Here is a 26,077-nt window from a genome sequence, read left to right on the forward strand (position 1 = left end):
ACCTGGCTCTGCTGATGGTTACAAGGTATCCATGAGGCATTGATGGGCTAGCACAGATCAAGTGCTTAGCCCAAACCTGGCACAGAGGAGGGGCAGATATTGACTGCTGTCATCATTCCATTCAAATGGTACTCATTCCATTCACACCATGAGCTCTGGAACAAAATGAATATTGCACATTTTAATGGAAGGACTGAAATGCCTCTGCACCACCAAAAGTTCTAGAGAGGACAAAGCATTACTCCCTCCTGTTATCCAGCCTTTACTCTGCCTTGGCGGCTCCAGTGAGGGCTAGTTGTGCTGGAGCACGTCCGCCAGGGAAGAGGTGAGGACGGAGTGTTGGTGAAGGCACAGATCCTGGTGTGGTTCTCTGCTGCCCCGGGCCACATCCTCCCACCAAGGTATCAGGTGGCAAGTGGGCCCACAGCTTGGGGACTCAGTCCTTAGTTTTGGAGAACACAGAGGTGCAACTTCCTGAAAGCTTCTCTTTTAGGTAGAAGGAGATGTAAGAACCCATTCAGTACCTTCTGTTTGTAATAATCACGAATGGTGAGTTGCCTGGGTCAGGTGAATCTTGGAAGATGGTGTCTGTAAAGAGTTTGGCTTCCATTTACAGATGAGCCACTTGTATTGGAGGAGTTCCTACCAGGGGGGTGGCTGCCCTCCTTGAATCTTGTTGAGTGGAAAGTTGCCTACAGTGACTGGAGGGCTGAGTTAGAGCAGAAACCTTCATTCGGCCATTTTTTGTTGATTTCATCACTTCACCTGTGGAGTGTAAATTCACTGACACAGCCTTTTTTGGAGGGCAGCCTGGCAATCGTTTAAACTTCAAAGCATCTTTTGATCCAGCATTTCCATTTCTAAGGTCGTATGCCATGGAATTACTTATAGGAAAAGGGTGCAAAGATATATATTTTAAAAATTCTTGACTGGGTGCGGTGGCTCACACCTGTAATCCCAGCACTTTGGGAGGCCGAGGAGGGCGGATCACCTGAGGCCAGGAGTTCGAGACCAGCCTGACCAACATGGCGAAACCCCATCTCTACTAAAAATACAAAAATTAGCCGGGCGTGGTGGTGCATGCCTGTAATCCCAGCTACTTGGGAGGATGAGGCAGGAGAATCGCTTGAACCGGGAGGCAGAGGTTGCTGTGAGCGGAGATCGTGCCATTGCACTTTAGCCTGAGTGACAGAGCAAGACTCCGTCTCGAAAAAAAGAAAAAAAATTTTTTTATTGTAGGCCAGGTGCGGTGGCTTACACCTGTAATCCCAGCACTTTGGGAGGCCGAACTGTGCAGATCACATGAGGTCAGGAATTCGAGACTGGCCTGGCCAACATGGCGAAACCCCGTCTCTACTAAAAATACAAAAATTAGCCAGGCATGGTGGTGCATAACTGTAATCCCAGCTACTTGGGAGGCTGACGCAGGAGAATTGCTTGAACCTGGGAGACGGAGGTTGCAGTGTGCTGAGATCATGCCACTGTACTCCAGCCTGGGCGACAGAATGAGACTCTGTCTAAAAAAAAAAAATTCTTATTGCAGTTGTATCTGTAAGAGGGGAAAAAACCCATATGAACGATTGGTTAAATTATGACCTGTCTAGTTGTGTTATGTGGTCATTAAAAGCAAAAGGAAGATCCATTTCTATGGTGATGAAAAGATGTTCAGATGCATGAAGTAGAAAAAGTCATAGAGCTTTATGTATGGGGTCAGTCCACTTCTGTTGGAAAAATACTATATTCCTGCAGTGTAAAACTCTGCTGGTTAAAAACAAAACTCTATTGACAGGTATAGAGAAATCTGCTTGGAGTTTCTCTCTGGATGATGAGGTCATGATGTTCTGTGTTACCTACTTTTATTTATAAGTTTATTTTTACTCTGAGCATGTATTTGTAAACGCAGAGAGGGTTAAAAAGTCAACCCTCTGAGTAGGTATGGGCTCTGGGTCTGGGATAAGGGGCACAAGCCTTTCATTCCAGTGATTTAGTTTCCCTGTTGGCACATCCTTCACTTGCATTGTTTACAGTGAGCTTTTAGTTTTTGCAGACAGAAGGCTCTACAAGAAGGCAGAAAAGTTTCATTTTTAAAAAAAGAAAGACCAGGCAAGGTGGCTCACACCTGTAGTCCCAGCTACTTGGAAGGCTGAGGTGAGAGGATTGCTTGAGGCTGGGAAGCGGAGGTTGCACTGAGCCAAGTTTACCCCACTACGCTCCAGCCTGGGTGATAGAGTGAGACCCCCTGCCTCGAAAAAAAGAAAAAGAGGCAGAGGACTGTCTTGTGCTAATTTTAAATGCCAGTGACTAGAACTAAAGCATGGTTTGTTTTCTCATTAGTTTTTGCCAGCATAAAAATCTGCTGGGGAAAGTCGTATTTTTGTTGGCCAGAGGAGGTCTGCTTCCTGTGAGCAGCTGAACAGCTGTGGCTCCTGAGAATGCAGAGACCTGGCCAGCGCACTCTGTGCGGTGCCTGACCCCACTGCCCTGCCTTTGTCTAGTTCCAGTGCGACGGCCTCTCAGCCGCCGGAGTCGCTGCCGCAGCCGGGTTCGCAGAAATCTGTCTCCAATTTGCAGAAACCGACACAGTCAATCAGTCAGGAGGTAGGTGCTGGGACTCCATCCCAACTGTTTCCTGGGCATGGTAGTCCCTCAATGTCCTTGTTGCTGGGGGCTGGGAGGAGTTGCTCCTGAGAAGTGTGGTTGTGCATGGCCTGTCTATTCCAGAGGCACACCCAATGAGTGACTTTAGAAAACCAGCATGGGAAACTGTCGTGGTCACTGGTGAAGAAATTTAATCTGCAACTTTTGGAAAAAGACCTCAGATATGGTGCCTGTTGACTTACCTTGAGGCGTAGTCACTCAGGCCGGACTGCAGACTAGTTCAGGGTGAAGCTCCATGGAAGCGTCACGTGATGTCCATGGAAGCTTGGGTCACAAGAAGACAAAAAGTGGCAGGTCACAGAAAGGTTCACTGGCCGGGTGAGTTCGAAAAACAAAATGAAGCGAGCTCCTTTACTGCAGTACTTTTCAGTGCCTTTCATGTGCTAATACCTACTGTGGCTCTCTGAGAAGAGGATATAATGGGCAGCAGTCCCTAAATTTATTTGTCCCAGGAAACATTTCTTCACCGAATGTCTCTAGGGACTAATGTCTCTCAGAACACGCTTTGGGAAATACGAAGCTACAATCCTTTAATTGTTGATGTGTTTTAAATGTTTCTCTAAGCAGACAGTAATGTTTTCACCAAGCAAGAGCTCATAACACACTCAGTCCATCAGAGTCTCGCTGCGGGTTTCTAGAGATTGGCAGGAGGATATACTTAGCCGGAGCTGGAAATCTAGATGAGAAGTCTGAATTTTTTAGAAGATGAAAAGAAATGTAGACATAGATACCTCGTATTCACCAGCTCTCTTGGCAGCGGGAATGAACATATTTTGGTTTTGCTTTGCTGCATGGGCAATATGAGGTCTCAAATGTCATCCCCTCTCTGCTGTAACCATACTCGGGAAAGTCTGTGGCTTTGCCAGGACACCCTCTCCCCACCTAACACTGAACTGTGCTTTTAAAATTAAAGACAAAGAAGAAAAGAGGGGTTTGTGATCGTGCAAGACGCCCTTTTCATTGGCGTAAATCTACTGGGACCTTAGGCTAGTCAGAGTATTTAGAGTTGAGTTCCTTTCTGTTTCCCAGAATTTGAAAGAGGAGGAGTGAGCTGATAGAGCTCAGAGATCAGATTTGCCTCTGAAACCTGTTGAAGATGTGTGTGCCCAGACCCCCACCACTGGGGGGACTGTGGGTGAGGTCCTGGGCATCTGTTTGATTGAATTGCTGAAGGGGCAGCTCTGTGCCAAGGAAGGGGAACCCATCCTGGCCCTGGCGCAGGGGTCACCGTATCCGGCGCTCAGTGCTGCTTTGCTGCTACCTGGTGTCTCTCACACGTGAGGCACAGGTAAGAAGAGGCACCCGGTGTTGGGCGAGTTTTAGAACATCTCCACGGAGGGATCACAGCAGCTCTGCTCTTGGGATGAAGTTTGCCAGCAGTCTCAGTAACACCTTCTTGGTCCTATGTGTGCTCTTCCTAGTTTAATGCCAGGGGAGTCATCCCTGTGACTGCAGAGGGGAGGGGAGTGGAGGGATGGGATTGCATTAGCATATTAAAGGCCTTCAGTGGAGACCTTACGTGGAGGGGAGCCCCTGTGCCTCCTGTTTGCTGCTGGATCTGAAGGCCTCTAACCCACCTGTGGGATGTGTCTGGCCCCAGCTGCTCTGCCTCCATTGTCCGTGGCAGGGAAACTGTATAGGCACCCCAGGCTACCAGTGTACAGCATTCAGGGCACCTCTGTGATGAGTAAATGGATTGCTGTACCCGGTCAGCTCTGCATCACAGGCAAGAGAGACAGTTGTTTGCCTTGTGAGTGGATGGTGCTGGCTGAGGTGGGTGGGAGAGGGTAGTGATTTAATACAGCATTTCATCTAGTAAGTGGGGAAACTTCACAAAGCAGCAGCTTGTTTTGTGTATTTTTACCTTCAGTTAGAAGAAGGAGGCTGTGAGTTGAATGTTAGTTGAATGGAAAAGATGGGGTGAGCTTAACGGTTAGAGACTCGAAAGGGCACTGAACATAGGCAGGCTGGAGACTGGTCCTGGTTCTGCTGTTCTGCATCTGACTCAGTCACTCTTCTCTGAGCCTCAGTGGTGAATGTGACTAGAACCTCCCCAGGGTGTGGTGAGCATCTGGTCAGGCTGGGTGTGCCTCGCATAATGCTCACCCTGGCGACTTTTCAGCAGAGGTGACCTGGCATGGTTCTCAGGAGGGGAGCTGTGCCTTGTAGAGTCACAGTCACTACAGAAGGTGCTGCAGCTGGCCCACCCAGCTCAAGATCTGGCACGTTGGCCTTCCCGTGTTCGTGTTCCTCGTTAGCAGCGGTGCAGTTTTAAAAACACATGCCAGAACTGGGCCTTAGTCTTTGTCTCTGGAGCAAAATAAAGTAGCTCTATGTGGACATGGGAGGTTCCAGAGCACCGCATAGAGGGAGACAGGTTTGGGTCCTGGCTTTGCTGTGTCACTGTCTGTGTGACTTGAAGCTGATCACTCCCCAAATCCTGCTCCTTGTCTGTAGAGTGGGCCTGGCATTTTCTGGTCCCTGGGACTGCTATGTGGAGTGTGCATTGCAGGGGTCGTTCAGGGCTTCGCTGCTGCTCAGAAAGTGGTGGTGGATGGATCCTTATAGGGTTCAAATCTAAGGGGCTGGCCTCTCAGCAGCTTGTTGTAATGGGCTGTCACTGTACAGTGGAATAAGGGAGCTGGCCCTCTTCTGATTCTCTTCCTTCTTTCAGAATACAAATTCAGTGCCAGGTGGACCAAAGTCATGGGCACAGCTGAATGGAAAGCCAGTAGGACACGAAGGTGGTAAGTGCGCACGTGTGTGTGTATGTTTGGGGATGGTGGGGAGGGGGAGGTAAATGTCTTTTCCAGAATGTCTGGTTGGGTCTAGGCACCCAGAAGCTTTGAGGACTCTCTTCCGCAAAGAGGTACCGTTCTGTGGAGCCCTTGCCTTGCAGGGCACTGACTCTGCAGAGGGGCCAGCTCTTTGGTTTCTTTGGATGAGTGCTCTTGCTGAGACAGGAGTGCTGACTGGGCTGTGCTGCTGGTGGGCTCCTGTTTGCTCCGCGCTTGTGGCGTTGCCAACACCATCCGCCTCCTCTCTCCTGGGACCACAGGTGGGAGGTGTCACGTGGTGTGGCTTGGGTTGATGAAGAAGCTGGCCGTGGGGTTGGAGTGGCCCGCCTGGAGGATGTTCTATCCAAGCACTCCGAGGGTTACGTGGTGTTACCAGAAGTGCTGCGCCCAACACACAGGAAGCTCCCTGGAAGCGGAACCCACTGTGCTGCTTCCGTGGAGCAGCTCAGGGGAAAGATGAGGGCGATGGACTGAAGGAAACAGTGTTCAGAGTTTTAAAAAATAAATTCATGGGAATTACACATTCACATGGCCTCCGAGGCAGGCCCAGGATAGTGGGCTAAAGCAGTTTGGTGAGTTCTGTGCATCCAGGCTGCCCTCCAGCCCCCACAGTCCTTGGAGAATGTGGGTCAGCAGATGTTCTTGAGAAAACCAAAAGATCTGGATTTTCCACAGGAGCTCTTCTAATTTTTGATGATAGCTTGAATGTTTCTAGCATACTGTGCTTCAGACCAAACTAGGCAGCAGCTCTGAGTGGGAAGGTGAGTGGTCATGGTGTGGGCAGACGATTCAAAGGAATATACTGGGGAAAGCCCACAATTCACTTTCTCCTGTAAAGTAGCACTGACTGCCCTTTTTTACCCTTTGCCGCCATCCTGGGTATTGCCTTCTGCCTCCTGCGCTACCCCTGCCAGCCAAGGCTTCACCAGACTTGGTCTTTAGTAGCCTGTATTAGAAAACCAGCTGCACATCCTTCATTCCTTGAACCTCACCCCCAGCCTGCCATGCCTCGGAGGTCCTGCCCCTTGTGGGTTGAAATCCCTGTGTTCAAAGGCTCTTCCCTCAGTCTCCAACGGGAAGTGACCCATCAGTCAATGTGCCAATTGGATTTCAATGCCCCAGCTTCTCCCAAGGGGCTGAGGGTACAGATGGAGGGCCAGCAGGAGTGCGGTGGTGCAATTATAGCCATTGCAGCCTCGATCTCCCGGGCTCAAGCAATCCTCCCACCTCAGCTTCCTGAGTAGCTGGGACCACAGGTATGTACCACCACACCTGGCTGATTTTTTTTTTTTTTTCCATTTTGAGTAAAGACAAGATCTCACTATGTCGCCCAGGCTGGTCTTGAACTCCTAGGCTCAAGTGATCCTCCCACTTCAGCCTCCCGAGTAGCTGGGGCTGGGACCACAGGCGCATGCACCACCACACCTGGCTTATTGATTGATTGATTGATTGAGTGATTGATTGATTGATTGAGATGAGATCTCACTATGTTGCTCAGGCTGGTCTCCAACTCCTGGGCTCAAGTGATCCTCCTACCTTGGCCTCCCAGAGTTTTGGGATTACAGACTTAAGCCACCGTGCCTGGCCTCAAAAGCGTCTTTGAAGATGCTTTATGAAGAACATTCACTGGACTTGTAACTGGTTCTTTGGCTTTCCATATCTTTTATTTCTGTAAGGTAGAATTTTTTGTTTGTTTTTGTTTTTGTTTTTGTTTGGAGGCAGTCTTTGTCACGCAGGCTGGAGTGCAGTGGCATGATAGCTCACTGCAAACTCCGTAAGGTTAGAATTTTTAAAAGTAGATAGAATATATTAATTTTTATTTAAAAAGAACTACAAAAATGAAAAGAAAAACCCCTGTATAAATTGACCCAACTCCTATGGAAGCCAGTTTGGCACTGCCTGGCAAAATAATAACACATAATACCCTTTGACCTGGCAAGTGCACCCTGAGGAAATTACTCTACAAATTGTACTTGCCCATGTGTGAAATGACCTGTGTACAAGACTATTCACTGCAACATTATAATAGCAAAAGATTGCAAACAGTCCCTTGAAATGCCTGTAAAATTATGGTAATGAAATGTGATTTGGCTATAAAGAAAAAAAGCAGAAGTTTTCTATTGATTTGGCAAGATCTCCAGGTGAAGAAAAGTACAGAATGGTATGTATAGTATCTTACCATTTGTGTAAAAAATGGGGGTGAAGGCTGGATGTGGTGACTCACACCTGTAATCCCAGCACTTTGGGAGACTGAGGCAAAGGGATTGCTTGAGTCCAGTAGTTTGAGACCAGCCCGGGCAACATGGCAAAACCCTGTCTCTATAAGAAACACAAAAAATCAGCCGAGCGTGGTGGCAGGCACCTGTAGTCCCAGCTACTTGGGAGGCCAAGGTGAGAGGATTGGTTGAGCCCAGGAGTTTAAGTCCAGCCTGAAAAGCATAGCAAGACCCTATCTCTACTCAAAATTAAAAAAAAAGAAAGAAAACAATTGCAGGCAGAAACCTGCCAGCCCACAGAACTGACACACTGGGCAGGCTGGGGGCCAAGTGTAAAAGTCCGTTTCGGTTCCCCATCTTGTGCTAGAGTCACGCATCTGCGACACTGTCAGGAGTGTGGGGATTGGAGGGTGTTGTCCACAAGTGTTTTCATGACTCTTTGGAATTCAAAAGGGCTTTTCCTGAGTTGATAGACTCAATTGATAGGTCACCTGAAACAGACCCAGGAGACCTGATTGCATGTTTGGGCAGAGGTCAGAGACTCAGACACCAGCTACTACCCCACCAGTGGCTCAGCCTGTGACCTTGGAAGAAGCCCTCTGACTTTCCTGCCTCAGTTTCTTATGGTGGAGAACAGATGGCAGGTGAACATCATAAAGCATTGACACCTTATGAATACTGGTATTTTGCTGTGAGACTTTTTTCATACCCTTTATCCTTATTAAGGTTAATTCATGCTTACAATAATATCTTCATGATTCTTGAAGCAGAAAGAGGAGATGGAACAGCAATATTGGACAGATGCTGGTTTTTTTTTCCTAATTTCAAATCTACCGTATTTTGTATTTTTTTTTTTTTTGAGGCAAGGTTTCGTTCTGTTGCCCATGGGGGCTGGAGTGCAGTAGCGCAATTTTGGCTCACTATAGCCTCAGTCTCCTGGGCTCAAGCGGTCCTCCCACCTCAGCCTCCCAAGTAGCTGAGACTACAGGCACACACCACCATGCCTGGCTAATTTTTGTGATTTTTGTAGTGATGGGATTTCATCATGTTGTCCAGGCTGGTCATCCTGTATTTTAAAAATGAGAGTTTTTATTTGATTCTTGCCTGTGACCTTCTACCATAATGAAGCGACTGAGTCAGAGCCCCCTTCACAGTGCCCCGGAGCTCCTTGACGCTTGGAGGCCATCTCTGGCTGACCATTGGTGAATGGTGTCCAGTCTCACCCTGTCAGGTTTATTTGAGCAAATTGCTGCCACATGCCTGTGTGGTGATCCGGCCGCGCCTTGCCGGCACAGTCAGCTTTAGTGAACAGGTCTATGGATCAGTGGTGCTAAGAATAATTTAAACTACTTAGGGGAAGGCTGGGGTTTAGCTGTATAGGGAACAAGGCATTCCACGGGGGGCCATTTGTTGTGTGGTGTCGCCACTGTTCCTAGATTTCTCCTGTCTGGAGTGTGCTGCGTATTCCAGATCAGAAGACATGTGCCATTTTTAATCTGTTCATCTGAAAATGGTGGCAGAACCTCTGCTAAGTTCTGTGTGTAAGGGAACAACATTAGGAAAGTCTTCTTCTCTAAAGCAGGTTGTATGTCAAGGAATGAATGAAAGAATGAAGAACTAAACTGTTCCCAGGATTATACGAGTGGAATGTTTAGCCTTGTAGGGCTCAAGGAACTTAGTAGAAAATGCAGAAGGACAGGTGAATGAGGAGGTACTCATGTCTGTACATATAATTTCCACCTGATCTTACCAGCAGCTGTTATTTTATTTTATTTTATTTTATTTTATTTTATTTGAGATGGAGTCTCACTCTGTTGCCCAGGCTGGAGTGCAGTGGCTCACTGCAAACTCCACCTCCTGGGTTCACAGTATTCTCCTGCCTCAGCCTCCCAAGTAGCTGGGACTACAGGCACCTGCCACCACGCCTAGCTAATTTTTTTTTAATTTTTAGTAGAGACGGGGTTTCACCATGTTAGCCAGAATGGTCTGAATCTCCTGACCTCGTGATCCGCCTGCCTTGGTCTCCCAAAGTGCTAGGATTACAGGCATGAGCCACCGCGCCCGGCCTATTTTATTATTTTTAGAGAGAGAGTCTCACTTTATCACCCAGGCTGGAGTGCGGTGGCGCGATCTCGGCTCACTGCAACCTCCACCTCCTGGGCTCAAGCGATCCTCCTACCTCAGCCTCCTGAGTAGTTGGGACTACAGGCGCCTGGCACCAAGCTAATTTTTTGTGATTTTTGGTAGAGACAGGGTTTTGCCGTGTTGCCCAGGCTGGTCTTGAACTCCTGAGCTCAAGTGATCCACCCACCTCGGCCTCCCAAAGTGCTAAGATTACAGGTGTGAGCCACTGTATCTGGCAGAAGCAGCATCTTAATCCTTTTGGGGTCACCTGGGGCAGGGATGGCAGCACTCTCTGTAGGTGTTGCCTCCACAGGAAAGCAGTTGCCTCCCCTGGGCTGATTTGTCTGTGGCCCCAGGCAGTCCGCAGAACCTTCCCTGCTGGGGCAGGCTGTGGCCTGGAGTTGCTGTGATATCTTACCCCATTCCCTTTGTAAGCAGGCACTGGTCCCTGCAGGTCAGCTGGGAAGGGGCATCATGATGTCAGCAGCAGCCTCCCTTGCCACCTTCAGCGCCCCCCTGGTGGCATCTGCCAGCACAGGGCACCCTTGTGACAAGGCTCCCTCAGAAAGCCCACTTGCAGGCAACATGGCTTTCAAGGTGTGGAGCTGGGAAGCAGACGACTCCATCTCACTTCCTCCATGTCTACCCCGTCTTCTTGACAGGTTTAAGGGGCTCAAGCCGACTGTTATCCTTCTCTCCCGAGGAATTTCCGACGCTGAAAGCAGCTGGAGGGCAGGACAAGGCTGGCAAAGAAAAGGGCGTCTTAGATCTGTCGTATGGGCCAGGACCAAGCCTCCGCCCTCAGAGTAAGTGACCGCAGCCTCTGGGCACTCGATGGAGTCACAGAACTTCCCCTCGTCTCTCTGTGCTCCTAGAAGGGTGCTGATGTCACTGGGGTCTCCGGTTCGAGCTGGAAACGTGGCTCTTTGGCTCGTACCCGATCTGTGCGTCCATTGGACTTGCTGCCTAGGCCATTGGGCATTGTGCCTTTTTTGTCTCTTGGGTTGGGCCAGGCCTGTCCCCTCCCCCTCTGTCATCCAGTTGTTAGTTTTGTTGTGCCTGGTGGCTGTGGCAAGAATGGACAAAGGACCAATTAACTTAGGTCCCCAGTTCAAGAGCTTGTTTTCTAAAGCTCCCAATCCTGGTCGGAATCACTGGGGAGCTGGTGAATGAGTGATTTCCAGTCCTCCCCTCCCCCAGCCCAGTTAGGACCTGTATTTTTAACCCATTCCTTTGGGGATTGTGACTTAAATCAGCCGGCACTGCTCTCTACTGCTCCTTTATCTTAGGTTGGCCAGGGAAGGAGCCGGATTGTGTAGCACTTCTTGCTGGAAATTTCTCCTTGGAAGCCGAGGGTGGCTGGAGGTTAAGGTGGTGTTTAGGAATGCGATTTTCCACGTGTTCTACTCAGGGATTTTGAAGTGGCTCATGTAGTCTAGGAGACTTGATCAGGTCTTGAAACGTGAGGGCCTTTTGTTTGCTTGTCTTGAGGCCTCTCCCATTCAAGTCAGAAGTGATGTCCTATAAGTCAGTGATCACTGTGGATGTGTCTTACTTAAACCAGCACTCACTGGCTTTCCAGTGACCCACACAGGACTGGTTTATTTTGCTTCGTGGTTTTTTTTTTTTTTTGGTTTTTTTTTTTTTTTTGAGACGGAGTTTCACTCTTGTTGTCCAGAGTGGAGTTCAATGGTACGATCTCGGCTCACCACAACCTCCGTCTCACGGGTTCAAATGATTCTCCTGCCTCAGCCTCCCTAGTAGCTGGAATTACAGGAATGCACCACCACGCCCGGCTAATTTTGTATTTTCAGTAGAGGTGGAGTTTCTCCATATTGGCCAGGCTGGTCTTGAACTCCTGACCTCTGGTGATCCGCCCATCTCAGCCTCCCAAAGTGCTGGGATTACAGGCCCGAGTCACCATGCCCGGCCTTTTTATTTATTTATTTATTTTGAGACAAAGTCTTGCTCTGTCACCCAGACTGGAGTGCAGTGGTGCGATCTTGGCTCACTGCAACCTCTGCCTCCCAGGTTCAACCGATTCTCCTGCCTCAGTCTCCTGAGTAGCTGGGTTGGGACACAGGTGCCCGCCACCATGCCTGACTAACTTTTTGTATTTTTAGTAGAGACGGGGTTTCACCATGTTAGCCAGGATGGTCTCAATCTCCTGACCTTGTTATCCACCTGCCTCGGCCTCCCAAAGTGCTGGGATTACAGGCGTGAGCCTCCGCACCCAGCCTGTTTGCTTCATTTTAGGGGACATGAATTATATCTTTCTGGGATTAATTAAGATGAGCTTCTTTGTGGGACTATAAAAATGTGGACATAGAAGAAGCTTCTAAGCGTCAGTTTCATCTCCTCATTGGAGAAGACGAGGAAATATGGACGGGGTGACCTCGCCCCAAATCTCACAGCAAAGGGGTTGAAGAACTGGGGTCAGACATGTCCTGGGTCTCTTTCCCTTAAGGATTGTGTAACTCAGAGACCGTTGTGCTTCAGCTTCTAACCAAAAGGTGACCGAAAACAGGGATCTGTTGTCTCATTTGATTTCTTGTTGGCCTCTAATAATTTCCACCCGATCTTACTACATTTGGCAATAGAAAGCATCATTTAAAAAAGACAGGTCGGCAGGTTTCCGCCTGTGAACTACGGAAGTGCCCCACACCTCCACTGGAAGGACAGCGGCTGCACTTTGCCTGTCTTGTGGGCTGGGGGATCTTTATTAAAAGGTGCCACTGCTAATCAAAGCCTGAAACCACCGTGCCTGGAACTCGCTCCTGTTTTAATGTGTAGTCCAGTGCTCACCCTAAGTGGGCTGGTCAGCATTCGTTGAAGGAATGACCCAAGGCTGTTTTCATCAGGGCCGTCTTCCTATCTCTGGGTTGAAGACTAGGGGGAAGGGTGGCGATTGTTACTCACTGATGAAGCCTTTTCTCTGAGTAGATCTCATTTTATATTTCACAGTCAGACTTCCCTCAGCAAGTTCATCCCCATTGGCCAAGGGTCTGCCCCAACCTTCCCTGACAGATTTAACAGTTCTTCACTTTTGGTGTTTTTTGTTTTTCATTTTATTTTTTTGTTGAAGGAGGGGGTCCCTTGACCTTCAGAACCTCATACGATCCCTCCTTCCCCCTCCTCTTCCCTCTCCCCTTTTGCCCCCTTTCAATTTCCAGATGTGACAAGCTGGAGGGAGGGCGGTGGGCGACACATAATTTCTGCCACGTCTCTGAGCACCTCCCCAACTGAGCTGGGCAGCAGGAACTCGAGTACGGGAGATGGAGCCCCCTCCTCGGCATGTACCAGCGATTCTAAGGACCCCTCTCTCCGCCCGGCTCAGCCTGTCCGAAAAGGGGCTTCACAGTTCATGGGAAATGTATACCACCCACCTACATACCATGATATGCTTCCTGCTTTTGTAAGTCTTCAGAGTGTACTTTTTTTTTCCCCCCATCAAGTTGGATTGTGTCCAGCAGATAGGTCAAGTGGTTGAATGTCCCCCTTGGGGTCTCCTCTTGGCCCTGTTACCCTACTTCTGAGGCTTCCACTGGTTTTGCATTTTCTCTCCCTGCTTTTTAAATCTTCAGGGCCTCTGGCTTCTTTCCCTGGTGATGTGGATATCATTTTAGGCTTTGGTTCTTTAGAAACAGGAGAGGCAGGTTTTCCCTGACATAGGTCCCCAGGTCTACTTACTGACAGCAGGAATGAAATGGGGGAGATGGCGGTAGGATTAATTAGGAAACCCCAAGACTTTCCTGTTTCTTTTTCCCATTTTCCACTTTACAAAACACATTCTGATTTAAGTGGAAATTGGAATTTGGACCATTACCAGCAAATCCTGTTCATCGATGTTATGTTTCAGATGTGTTCGCCAAAGTCATCAGAAAACCAGGGTACAGTGGAACGAGGCTCTTTTCCCCTTCCTCAGCTCCGCCTTGAACCTCGAGTTCCTTTTAGACAGTTCCAGATGAATGACCAAGACGGGTGAGTCCATCGCGTTACAGTCACGTGTGTAGAGATGAGTCCGGTGGTGATTCTGGTCAGGATGAGGGGATGATGAATAGAAGTGCTGTGTCTCCTGGAGACCGCAGAGAACTTTACCAGCTCAGCGTGGCAGGGTGTGTAGGGCGGTGGCTGGGATTCGGAGCTGATTGAGAGATTGAGTCATGATTTCAAGTGCCTGGTAGAGTTGAAGTTCTGGCACGTGCGTGTTGCTGCTGCTAGGCCTTAGCGACCAGCATGTAAAACTGCAGGACAAAGCAGACTTCTTTCTGGGATGTACTTGTTTGCTCATTATATATATATTTTTTAAAGGAACTGATAGAAATATTAAACATGAAACTTTGCAGTGTGAAACTTGTTTTTGGAGAGGTATTTGATTTTGCTTCCGTCTGTATACTGGACATGATTCCATCATCTTTACTTTTCTCTTTTATCAGAAAAGAAAACAGGCTGGGAGTGTCTCGCCCACTCCGCCCGCTAAGGCAGCTGGTGGAGCGGGCACCACGGCCCACCATTATCAATGCGGAAAACCTGAAGGGCCTTGACGATCTGGACGCCGATGCCGATGATGGCTGGGCAGGTGGGCAGAGAAGCACGGGTGGTTTAGACGGGCAGGACCAAAGTTCATCTGTGCGTACCAGGGATGGAAACCCCCTGGCGCCACCGTGTGTTTTCCCTTGGCAAGATAGGGACTAAGAGCAGGACAGGGAAGCAGCCCCGATGCCCTCCTTCCTCATTTACTCCCCGACTAGCGGTTCCTTCCTGGCCAAGCCATTAGCTTCTTTTGGTTTTTAGTCTTGATCTTACAGTTTTGTTGTTAACTTTTAAAAAATTATTGATGATGCAAAATTTAAACACAAAAGAAAATAATAGCTCCCAACCACTGATCACTCAGGTTCAATAAGTACCAATGTTCTGCCATTCAGTTTTTGTTTAATTTTTTTCCAAGAGACAGGGTCTCAGCTACTCTGGGCATACTACCTATGGATTAGCCCTGCTTTGCAAGGAGCAGTAAAAAAAATAAAAAGGAAGTCTGGGCACGGTGGCTCACGCCTGTAATCCCTTTGGGAGGCTGAGGTGGGCAGATCACGAGGTCAGGAGATCGAGACCATCCTGGCTAACATGGTGAAACCCCGTCTCTACTAAAAATACAAAAATCAGCCAGGTGTGGTGGCGCACACCTGTAGTCCCAGCTACTCAGGAGGCTGTGGCAGGAGAATCACTTGAACCCAGGAAGCAGATGTTGCAGTGAGCTGAGATCGTGCCACTGCACTCCAGCCTGGGTGACAGAGCGAGACACCATCTCAAAAAGAAAAAAAAAAAGGATAGAGAAAGGGTCTGGCTGTGTTTCCCGTTCTGGAGTGGAGTGGCTGTTCGCAGAGTCCATCATGGTGAACTGCAGCCTCAAACTCTTCCTCCTGCCTCAGCCTCTGGAGTAGCTGGAACTACACGTGGGTGCCACAAACCCGGCTTGTTCTGCTGCTCTTATTCCTTTATCCCTACCCACTCCCTATCCCCCAACCTGATTATTTTCTTTCATAGTTCTTTTTATTTATTTTCAGGTAGATTTTAATTATAGTGAAAGGCATTCATGTCACATTTTACCTGTACAGTTTTACAAACGGATACGTGTATATCATACACATCCATATCCAGAGAGAGAGAGAACATTTCCCTCACCACCCCACGCTTCCTCATTGCCTCTGCAGAGCTCTGCCCTGCGACTGCTCACGGGCCAGCTGCTCTTCTGATTCACTTTACCCTAGATGAGTTTTGCCTAGTTATCAGACTTCAGATGGGTGGAGTCATACAGTTTTTACTCTTATATGGTTTTCATATTCATCAGTGTTGTTTATATGTCGGTTGCTTTTAGTTCCTGAGATATGTCCTAATGCATCAATATACTGTAATTTGTTTATTCATTCAAAAGCCCCACTCTATACCGTACTTCTGTTTCTCTTGGGTAAATATCTAGAATTGTTGGGTCAAAGGGTAGGCATAGGATTAAGTGTTTAAGACCTGTCCAAACCTTTTCCCCTGGTGGTTATGCCATTTTACATTCCCAACAGCAGTGTGAGAATTTGGTAGGTCTGGATCTTAACATTTTGGTATTCATCTTTTTTTTTTTTTTTAAAGAGACAGGGTCTTACTTTGTTTCCTAGGTTGCAGTGCAGTGGTGTGATCAAAGCTTACTGTAGCCTTGAACATGTTTGTCTTTTTAATTTTAGCCATTCTAGTGGGTGTTTAGTGGTATCTCATTGTGCTTTTAATTTGCATTTTGCTGATGACTAATGATGATAAACACACTTTTATGTGCTATTTGACAACTAATATATTGTCCTTTGTTTGGTGTCTGAATTTTAAAAAATTGGGTGGTAGGATACCAGCCCTGGATACAAATCCTTTGCAACTTTTATTTTGCAAATATATTTACATATTGCATTCTTTGTCTTAATTTTTTTTAAACACTGTTTTGATGAGCAGAAGTTTGACTTTTGAAATTTAATTTATAAATTTGGGTTTTTTTGTGGTTATTTTTTGTGTCCTGTTTAAAAAAATGTTTGCTTTCCCTTGGTGGTAAAGATATTCCTAGATGTTTTATAGTTTTAACTATTAATTTTAGGTCTTTGATCCACATTGGATTAATTTTTGTATACGGTATAAGATAGGAGTCAAGGTTTGTTTCTTCCCATATGGCCAGTTCTCCACAACATTTGTTGATAAGACTTTCCCTATCAAATTGCTTTGGAATCTTTGCCAAAAATCAATTGACTGTAAAAGCATTGGTCTATTTCTGGACACTGTTCCATTGATCTATTTGTTCCTCATGCCAATACCACACTGTGGGTTTATAGTAAATCTTAAATTTCGGTAGTGTAAGTTTTCCAACATTGTTCTTTGCCAAGATTGTTTGTTTCTGCATAAATTTAGAATCAACCTGTCAGTATTTACAAAGAGCCTGTGGGCATTTTGGTTAGGATTATGTTGAATCTATAATGAGGTAAGTGACATCTTAATGTTTTGTCTTTTTTTCTGAGACAGAATCTTGCTCTGTCACCCAGGCTGGAGTTCAGTGGCATGATCTCGGCTCATTGCAACCTCTGCCTCCCAGGTTAAGTGATTCTTCTGCCTCAGCCTCCTGAGTGGCTGGAATTACAGGCACGCACCACCATGCCCAGCTAATTTTTGTATTTTTAGTAGAGACGGGGTTTCACCATGTTGGCCAGGCTGGTCTCGAACTCCTGACCTCAGGTGATCAGCCCGCCTTGTGGCCTCCCGAAGTGTTGGGATTACAGGTATGAGCCACCATGTCCGGCCCTTAATTTTGAATCTTTAGGTTCAGGAATCTGGTGTATCTCTTTTTTAGGGCTTTCATTTCTCTCAGCAGTGTCTTTAGAGTTTTCATGTGGAGGTCCTGAATGTCTATTTATTCAGGCATTTTATGGTGTTTTTTTTTTTTTTTTGAGACGGAGTCTCGCTCTGTCACCCAGGCTGGAGTGCAGTGGCCGGATCTCAGCTCATTGCAAGCTCCGCCTCCTTGGTTTAGGCCATTCTCCTCCCTCAGCCTCCTGAGTAGCTGGGACTACAGGCGCCCGCCACCTCGCCCGGCTAGTTTTTTGTATGTTTAGTAGAGACGGGGTTTCACCGTGTTAGCCAGGATGGTCTCGATCTCCTGACCTCGTGATCCGCCCATCTCGGCCTCCCAAAATGCTGGGATTACAGGCTTGAGCCACTGTGCCCGGCCATTTTATGGTTTTTTGATGCTATTATAAATGATACTGATTTCTAAGAACGATTTTTCAAGGGTTTGCTGTCATTATATAGAAAATATAGCTGAGGCTGGGCGCAGTGGCTCACACCTGTAATCCCACCACTTTGGGAAGCTGAGGCGGGTGGATCACAAGATCAGGAGATCGAGACCATCCTGGCTAACATGGTAAAACCCCGTCTCTACTAAAAATACAAAAAATTAGCCAGGTGTGGTGGTGGGTGCCGGTAGTCCCAGCTACTTGGGAGGCTGAGGCAGGATAATTGCTTGAACCCGGGAGGCGGAGGTTGCAGTGAGCCAAGATCGTGTCACTGCACTCCAGCCTGGGTGATAGAGCAAGACTTAGTCTCAAAAAAAAAAAAAGAAAAAGAAAATACAGTTGATTTTTGGTTTTTGTATTCACTGGTACCAGACACTTTGTTGAGTATGTTAGTTTTACTGGTTTTTGTTGATTTCTTAGAGTTTTCTACATAGACTCTTATGTAGTTTGTAAATAAGGAGTTGTTTCTTTCAGATTACGTACCTTTTATTTATTTGTATTTTGCCTTATTGCACTGTGGTATACTTCTAGTATAATATTAACCTCAAGTTCTTTCTGATCTTAGAACGAAAATGTTTCGTGTGTCAGCATGAAGTGTTAGCTGTGGGTTTTTCAGAGATGCTGTTTTTCAGGTTGAGGATCTGTTGCCTTCTGAGTCTAGTTTGCGGAGCCTTTGGGTTTTTTGTTTTTTTAAATTATGGGTATTGCATTGTGTTCACTGCTTTTCTACATCCGTGATCATATTATTTTTCTCCTTTATTTTGATAATAGATTGCATTGATTTTTTTTTTTTAATGCTAAACCAACCTTGCATTCTTAGAATAAACCCTCCCTTTTTGTATGCCTAGACCCAGTTTGTTAATATGTTATTAAAGTTCTGTCATGAGGGATATTAGTCTGTAATTTTCTATTCTTTTAATGTCTTTGTCAGGTTTTGGTATCAAGTTATACTGGGTTTATAAAATGAGTTGTGGAGTGTTCCTTCTCTACTTTCCTAAAAAATAAGATTGGTATTTTTGTAAGATTGGTATTACATCTTTTTTTGTTTTTTTTTTGTTTTTTTTGTTTTTTGAGACGGGGTCTCTCACTTTGTCACCCAGACTGAGTGCACTGCTGTAATAATGGCTCAACGCAGCCTCAAACTCCTGGGCTCAAGTGATCTTCCTGCCTCACCTTCTGAGTGGCTAGGATTACAGGTGTGGGCCAGTGTGCCTGGCCAGTTATTACTTTACCAGTGAAACAGTTTTGCCCCTGGAGCTTTCATTGTGGAAATGTTTTCAGCAATTTATTTGATTTGATTAGTTAGGAGACTGTGCAGATTTCCTATGTCATTTCCTGTGAGTTTTTCAGTAGGTTGTGTTTTTTGAGGAATTTGTTCATTTCTTTTGAGTTGTTGAAATTATTAACATAAAGTTGTTGAAAATACATTACATTATCTTTTTGATGTCTGTAGGATCTGTAGTGATATCTTTTAATTCCTGATAATTTATGTATTTATTTTTCTTCATTTCTGCCAAGGAATTAAGTTTTATTAATCTTTACGAAGCAGCAGCTTTTGGCTTTGTTCATTTTCTCCATTGTTTGACTTGTTTTCTGTATCTGTTTTAAATGATTTTTTAAGTCATTGAGGCAATTTTTTATTATTGGGGCCTTTCTAGATTGCTAATTTAGATGTCTTATAGCCAGAGAGCACATTCTGTATGATTTCAGTTGTTTTCAAGTTAGTAAGACTTGTTTTATGACTAAGATATGATCTGTCTTGGAGAATATTTCAGGTGCTCTTTGGAAAGTATATATTCTGCAGTTGTTGTTGGGTGTCATGTTTTGTATGTTCCAACTTAGTCAAGGTGGTTGATGGTGGCATTCAGATCTTACTGTATATTTACTGATATTTTTGTCTGCTTCTGTCAGTTAAGGAAAGTGAGATGTTAAACTCTAATTATGCATTTATCTCTTTCTCCTTTTTATACTGTTGGTTTCTGCTTCATTTATTTTGAAGCTGCTTACACACATTTATAGTTTCCATGCCTTTCTGGTGTGTTTCCACATTTCCCTCCTTATCTCTAGTAGTCTATTATCTTGCAGTCTCTTTTGTCCTGTGTTCATACCATCGCTCTGACTTATTGTTTCCAGGGAATATCTTTTTCCATTCTTTTCCTTTAAACTCCTTTGTGTTTGTATTTAAAGTGATTATTTAGTAGACAGCACGTAATTGCAACTTGCTTTTTCAGTTCCTAACTCTTCCTTTTAATTGAGTTTTTGTTGTTACCTTTTAAATTTTTTTTATTTTAACTTAATTTATTTTTTTTTTAGGGTCTTGCTCTGTTGCCCAGGCTGGTCTTAAACTCCTGGGCTCAAGCAATCCTCCCGCCTTAGTCTCCTGTGTAGCCAGGACTGCAGGCATATATCATGGTGCTCAGTTAGCCTTGTGTTTGAGGCAGGATCTTGCTGTGTTGCCCAAGCTGGAGTGCACTGGCACAGTCACAGCTCACTGCAACCTCAACTTCCTGGGCTTAGGTGATTCTCTCACCTCAGCCTCCAGAGTAGCTGGGACTACAGGTGTGCACCACTATGGCTGGCTGATTTTTTGTATTTTTAGTAGAGATATGGTTTCGCCATGTTGCCCAGGCTGGTCTCAAATTCGGGCCTCAAGTGATTTTCCTGTCTCGACCTCCCAAAGCGCTGGGATTACAGGTGTGAGCCACTGTGAATTATATGATTATATGATTCACATAATTTTAATATAATTATATGATTGACATGATTGTCATATAACATAAAATTTACCTTTTAAAGTCTATGGTTTAGTGGTTTTTAGTATATTCACAAGGTTGTACAACTACCATGACTATCAATTTCATAATGTTTCCATCACTCAAAAAAGAAACCCAATACCTGTTGGCAGGCACACTCTGCCACCTGCTAATCCTGGGGCAAAAATAAATCTGCTTTCCATCTCTATGGATTTGCACATTCTGGTCATTTCCTATCAATGGAATCAATATGTGGCCTTTCTGGTCTGGCTTCTTTCACTTAGTATAATGTTTTCACAGTTAACTGTGTTACAGCATGTGTTTGTATTCATTCTTTTTTATGACCAAATAATAATTTCATTGTGTGGACCTACCACACTCTGTTCACACAGTCTTCAGTGATGGATACTTTCTGCCATCTCAGCCACTTTGGCTGATCAGTGCCTAGGGCAAGTCGTAACTCACAAATCTCCCAAGTCAAGCTTCTGTATTATAAAGGTAGACAGCTACTTGGTTTCTGCCTGCTTTGTTCATCCTCTTGGGCCTTGAAATAGATTTTAAAGATTTATTGTTCAGATTTAAGAATTGTTACCTGTAGGGTGGTTAGTCTAACCAAGCTGCCCTGCTCTTACCAGAAGCCAAAACTGCCCTTCAGTCACAGGGGGAGGCAGCCAGGTGATTGACTCAGCTCCTCTGCTGGGATAGCAAGATTCCTGGCCGAGGGAAGCTCTCCGATGGTGCCTGGGCACCATTGACCTTTTCTTTTTCTTTTTTATTTTTTTGATACGGAGTCTCAGTCTGTCGCCCAGGCTGGAGTGCAATGGCATGATCTCGGCTCACTGCAACCTCTGCCTCCTGCATTCAAGCTATTCTTCTGCCTCAGCCTCCTGAGTAGCTAGGATTACAGGCATGTGCCACCACGCCCAGCTAATTTTGTATTTCTAGTAGAGGTGGGGTTTCACCATGTTGGTCAGGCTGGTCTCAAACTCCTGACCTTATGATCCGCCGACCTCAGCCTCCCAAAGTGCTGGGATTACAGGCATGAGCCACTGCGCCCGGCCACTACTGACCTTTTCATCTTTCTCATATTACCTGGGCCCTTCTGCTGTTGTAGGCCTCCATGAAGAAGTGGACTACTCTGAGAAACTGAAGTTCAGCGATGATGAAGAGGAGGAAGAAGTTGTGAAGGACGGCAGGCCAAAGTGGTAAGGACCCGTCCGTGCCCCATCAGCGTGAGTGCATCCCTGCTTGGTGCTGCTATGTGCCGAGAGCATTTCCCAGTTTCCATAGCAACCTGGAAGGGCAGACAGATGCTGTTTCCAGTTTCTTCTGGGGGTGACAGCTACTGATGATGGCTGTGAAGGAGGGGAGCCACAGTTTGCTTGCAGGTGTGACTGTGTCCTGTGCATAGTCGGCCTTTTCACCACCACATCAGTGTGTCCCCAAGTGTGTTACGCAGACCAGGTCTTCATGGATTGCTTGTGGCTGTTGTGCCCGAAAAGGCTTCTGTGGCCAAGCAAGTCTGGGAAACCTCCCTGGGTTCAACTTTTTTTTTTTTTTTTTTTTTTTTGAGACAGGCTCTCACTCTCGCCCGGCCTGGAGTGCGGTGGCGTGATGTGATGTTGGCTCACTACAACCTCCATCTCCTGGGCTCAGCGATTCTCCCTCCCACCTCAGCCTTCTGAATAGCTAGGACCACAGATGCACGCCACCATACCCAGCTAATTTTTATATTTCTGCTAGAGATGGGGTTTTGCCACGTTACCCAGGTTTGGTCTCAAACTCCTGGGCTCAAGCAATCCCCTGTGCCCGGCCTCAACTTCTTTCTTTACTCTAAATTCCTCAGAGGCTTGAACATGATAAAGTACACTGGGGGCTGGGCACGGTGGCTCATGCCTGTAATCGCAGCACTTTGGGAGGCTGAGGCAGGTGGATCTCTTGAGATCAGGAGTTTGAGACCAGCCTGCCCAAGATGGTGAAACCCCGTCTCTACTAAAAGTACAAAAATTAACCAGGTGTGGTGGCATGTGCCTGTAATCCCAGCTACTCGGGTGGCTGAGGCAGGAGAATTACTTGAACCCAAGAGGCAGAGGTTACAGTGAGCAAAGATTGCGCCACTGTACTCCAGCCTGGGCGACAGAGCAAAACTCTCTCTCTCAAAAAAAAAAAAAAAAAATTAAGTACACCGGGGAAGTGAAGAAGCAGAATGCATGCCAGCTTTCCTGAATTTATTTGATCATGTTAATTTTGTCTCTCTCTTTTTTTGATCATTACCTCAGACTAGTTTAGTTTTACTTAATTTCCTTTAGAAAATACTGCATTGTACTGTCATCCCTCCAGTTTTTATAATGTTAGTAGCATTTGCTAGTACTTTTAAAATAATACCCCACAATGGCCGGGCGTGGTGGCTCACGCCTGTAATCCCAGCACTTTGGGAGGCCAAGGCAGGCGGATCATGAGGTCAGGAGATCGAGACCATCCTGGCTAACACAGTGAAACCCTGTCTCCACTAAAAATACAAAAAACTAGCTGGGCGTGGTGGCGGGCGCCTGTAGTCTCAGCTACTCCGGAGGCCGAGGCAGGAGAATGGTATGAACCCGGGAGGCGGAGCTTGCAGTGAGCTGAGATCATACCACTGCGCTCCAGCCTGGGTGACAGAGTGAGACTCTGTCTCAAAAACAAAACAAAACAAAACAAAAAAATAACCCACAATTAGCCAGGCATGGTGTGCACCTGTAGTCCCAGCTACTCAGAAGGCTGAGGTGGGAGGACTACTGGAGTCCAGAAGGTCGAGGCTGCAGTGAGCCATGATTGCACCACTGCACTCCAGCCTGGGTGACAGAGCAAGGCCCGTCTCAAAAAATTAATAAATGATTGTTATAATTTGTATTTTTTGAGTACTAGCAAGTAAGAATTTTTTCTTTGTTTCCTTTGTATAATGCCTGTTTCCTTCACATTTATTACTGCTTTCCTTTAAAATGTGATGTTTTATATTGTTTAGATGTTAATGCTTTGCTGTTGTCTTGCAAATATTTTTCTCTTTGTTTTCTTGTCAATAACTGAATATTTGTTTAGTCAAATCTGTGAGTCATCTTTTTCTGTTATTTCATCCTTTACTTAAAAGCTCCTAAAATAAGTTACCATCTCCTGGAAGGAGTTGGTAATCATCTTTGCTACTCTTTTTCTGATGACACACAAAAAATGAAATTCTGTAATGTCCTTTCATGCTGTTTGATTTCAGCTGAAGCTTTGGATGCAGTCGGGACGTACCTATGGGGTCAGTTCCTGGAACACTAAGCTCAGAAGGAGCTGTGATCAAGAATTTAAATCAGAGGCAAAGACATAAACTCCTAGAGCCTGATTAGAGCAGTAGGACACTCTGTTCCTTGTCTCTTTGAGGTGATGGGAACCGAATATTCCCCTGAAGGAATTGGACGTTGGTTTTGGAAGCAGTTTTGCCCCTGGCTTTGACCAAGGGCACTTCAAAATCAGAGTGCCCGAACGACCTCCTCCTGAAACCTGCTCTTTTTTCGTGTTCCCTGAGCTGGTTGGTGACCTGGTAGAGACTTAGTGCAAGCGTCCATGTCTTATTTGGCATCTTTATTTCCTCATACACAATTGGCTCCCAAAACTTGCCCTGACTCTGTCTCCTCTTTTCATTTTCTCTGGGGCCACTGGGACCTCCTCCTTTTCCAGACCATCCATGGGTCCACCAGTTCATCTCCATCCTTTCAGCCTGTCCTCTGTGGCCCATCCTTCACACCCTGTCCATAGTCATCTTCTAAAAACACAGGTCTTTTAGACAGGTCAGCAGCTTTACTGTGGTCTCCATTTCTCACAAAATCAGGTCAGAATCCCCGTTGTCCCCTCTGTAATCTCCTAAGCCGTGTTACCTGCCTCGTCTTCCCTCCCTCCCCATGTACATGTGTGTGGGTAGACATACGGACCCACGCATATGCCATCCCTGATTCCGGCTTTTCTGTGGCCTGCGGTATTATCGGGCCCTTGTCAATGCTTTGCCCCAGTCCCATTGCTTCCACTGTGAGGCGTCCAGATAAGCACGGCACCCATCTCCCTTCTTGTCCAGCTGCCCCTGCAGCTCTGTTTGGAATGCCTCTTCCATTTCCGTGCTGCGTGGGCTCTGCCTGTCTCCTCTTGCTCTTTTTATTGTGGCACTGTTTATTATCATCTTATTTTTCTTTTGAGGGGCATTTATTGAGCAACTGGCTTGTGCAGAGCATAGGGAGGGAGCGGTACCAAAAGAAGACTGACACGCACCTGGGAGTCCTGGTTCAAATCTGTGAGCTCCTCCTTGTGAGGGGTGCCCCCTTAAGCTTGATGAGACTCAGCTACTGACTTTCTAAAGCAAGGGTGTCCAATCTTTTGGCTTCCCTGGGCCACACTGGAAGAGTGTGTCTTGGGCCACACATAAAATACACTAACACTAACGATAGCTGATAAGCTAAAAAGAAAAAGTCACGAAAAAAATACCTCATAATGTGTTTTTATTATTTTCTCTTTGGGTTGGGATCTTGCTCTGTTGCCCAGGCTGGAGTGTAGTGCCGCGATTTTGGCTCACTGCAACCTTCACCTCCGGGGTTCAAGCACTTCTCCCACCTCAGCCTCGAGTAGCTGGGATTACAGGTGCCTGCTACCACACCTGGCTAATTGTTGTATTTTTAGTAGAGACTTCGTTTAACCATGTTGGCCTGCCTGGCCTGGAACTCCTGACCTCAAGTGATTGGCCCGCCTCAGCCTCCCAAAGTGCTAGGATTAGAGGCGTGAGCCACTGCGCCCAGGCCCTCTTGTAATGTTTTAAGAAAGTTTACGAATTTGTGGTGCACTATATCCAAAGCCCAGGGCCGTCCTGGGCCACATGTGGTTGGACAAGCTTGCTTTAAAGTGAGGGTCATGAGGACTTTTTTTGCATCAGTGAAATAGTGTGACACATCCTACCTGGGGCTCTGTTTATGAGAGTGACTTGATAAATGGTGGTGCTGAATTGTGGAATTCACATGGAAGTGGTGGGAGTGGTGGTCCATTCTAATGAAGGAAATGATATGGACAACTGACTTTGGAATTCCCAAGGCCTCTGACCAGTGACATCAGACATGCTTGGCCTGACTGCAAAAATTAACATCAAATGTGGTTTGTCCTAGGAACAGTTGGGACCCTAGGAGGCAGCGGCAGTTGTCAATGAGCTCTGCAGACAGTGCGGACGCTAAGCGGACTCAAGAGGAAGGGAAGGACTGGGCTGAAGCAGTGGGTGCGTCCCGTGTCGTCCGAAAGGCGCCAGACCCTCAGCCACCGTCCAGGAAGCTTCATGGCTGGACACCAGGCCCTGACTACCAGGTACCAAGGGCCCTTGGCTGTCCTATGTATTTGTACTTCATTGAGTTCAGTGGCTGGGTTTCTGAAAAGTCCTAAGTGGGCATTTCTTTTTCATTTTTATATTTCTTCTTTTTTTAAAGTATTTTTTTCATAGAGACAGGGTCTCACTGTGTTTCCCAGGCTGGTCTTAAACTCCAGCTCAAGTGATGCCAAAGTGCTAGGATTGTAGGTGTGAGCCACCATACCCTGCTATTTTTACTTTTTTTGAGAAAAGGCCTTGCTCTGTCCTTCACCTTCCACCCTCAAGTGATCCTCCCACCTCAGCCTCTTGAGTAGCTGGGACTACTGGTGTGCCGCCACATCTGGCTCATTTCATTCATTTTTTTTGT

The 26,077-nt window shown here is 46.4% G+C and overlaps 1 protein-coding gene across 18 annotated transcripts in view; it reads left to right on the plus strand.

Annotated features, from left to right (window-relative positions):
- Positions 1–26,077, plus strand: part of LOC105464051 (proline rich coiled-coil 2B) — a 133,393-nt gene that overhangs the window by 68,621 nt on the left and 38,695 nt on the right. For 17 of the 18 annotated variants that reach the window (XM_071078463.1, XM_071078469.1, XM_011711674.3 and 14 more), the window contains exons 4-11: positions 2,496–2,598; positions 5,333–5,405; positions 10,459–10,602; positions 12,970–13,211; positions 13,656–13,777; positions 14,233–14,375; positions 21,472–21,562; positions 25,517–25,709. In XM_071078463.1, the coding sequence (XP_070934564.1) occupies positions 2,496–2,598; positions 5,333–5,405; positions 10,459–10,602; positions 12,970–13,211; positions 13,656–13,777; positions 14,233–14,375; positions 21,472–21,562; positions 25,517–25,709 (1,111 nt within the window). The remainder of the gene's footprint in view (positions 1–2,495; positions 2,599–5,332; positions 5,406–10,458; positions 10,603–12,969; positions 13,212–13,655; positions 13,778–14,232; positions 14,376–21,471; positions 21,563–25,516; positions 25,710–26,077) is intronic. The other variant, XM_071078466.1, reaches the window with a different exon arrangement.

This window comes from Macaca nemestrina, chromosome 14 (assembly GCF_043159975.1).
Source record: "Macaca nemestrina isolate mMacNem1 chromosome 14, mMacNem.hap1, whole genome shotgun sequence".
In the NCBI taxonomy this organism is placed as follows: domain Eukaryota; kingdom Metazoa; phylum Chordata; class Mammalia; order Primates; family Cercopithecidae; genus Macaca; species Macaca nemestrina.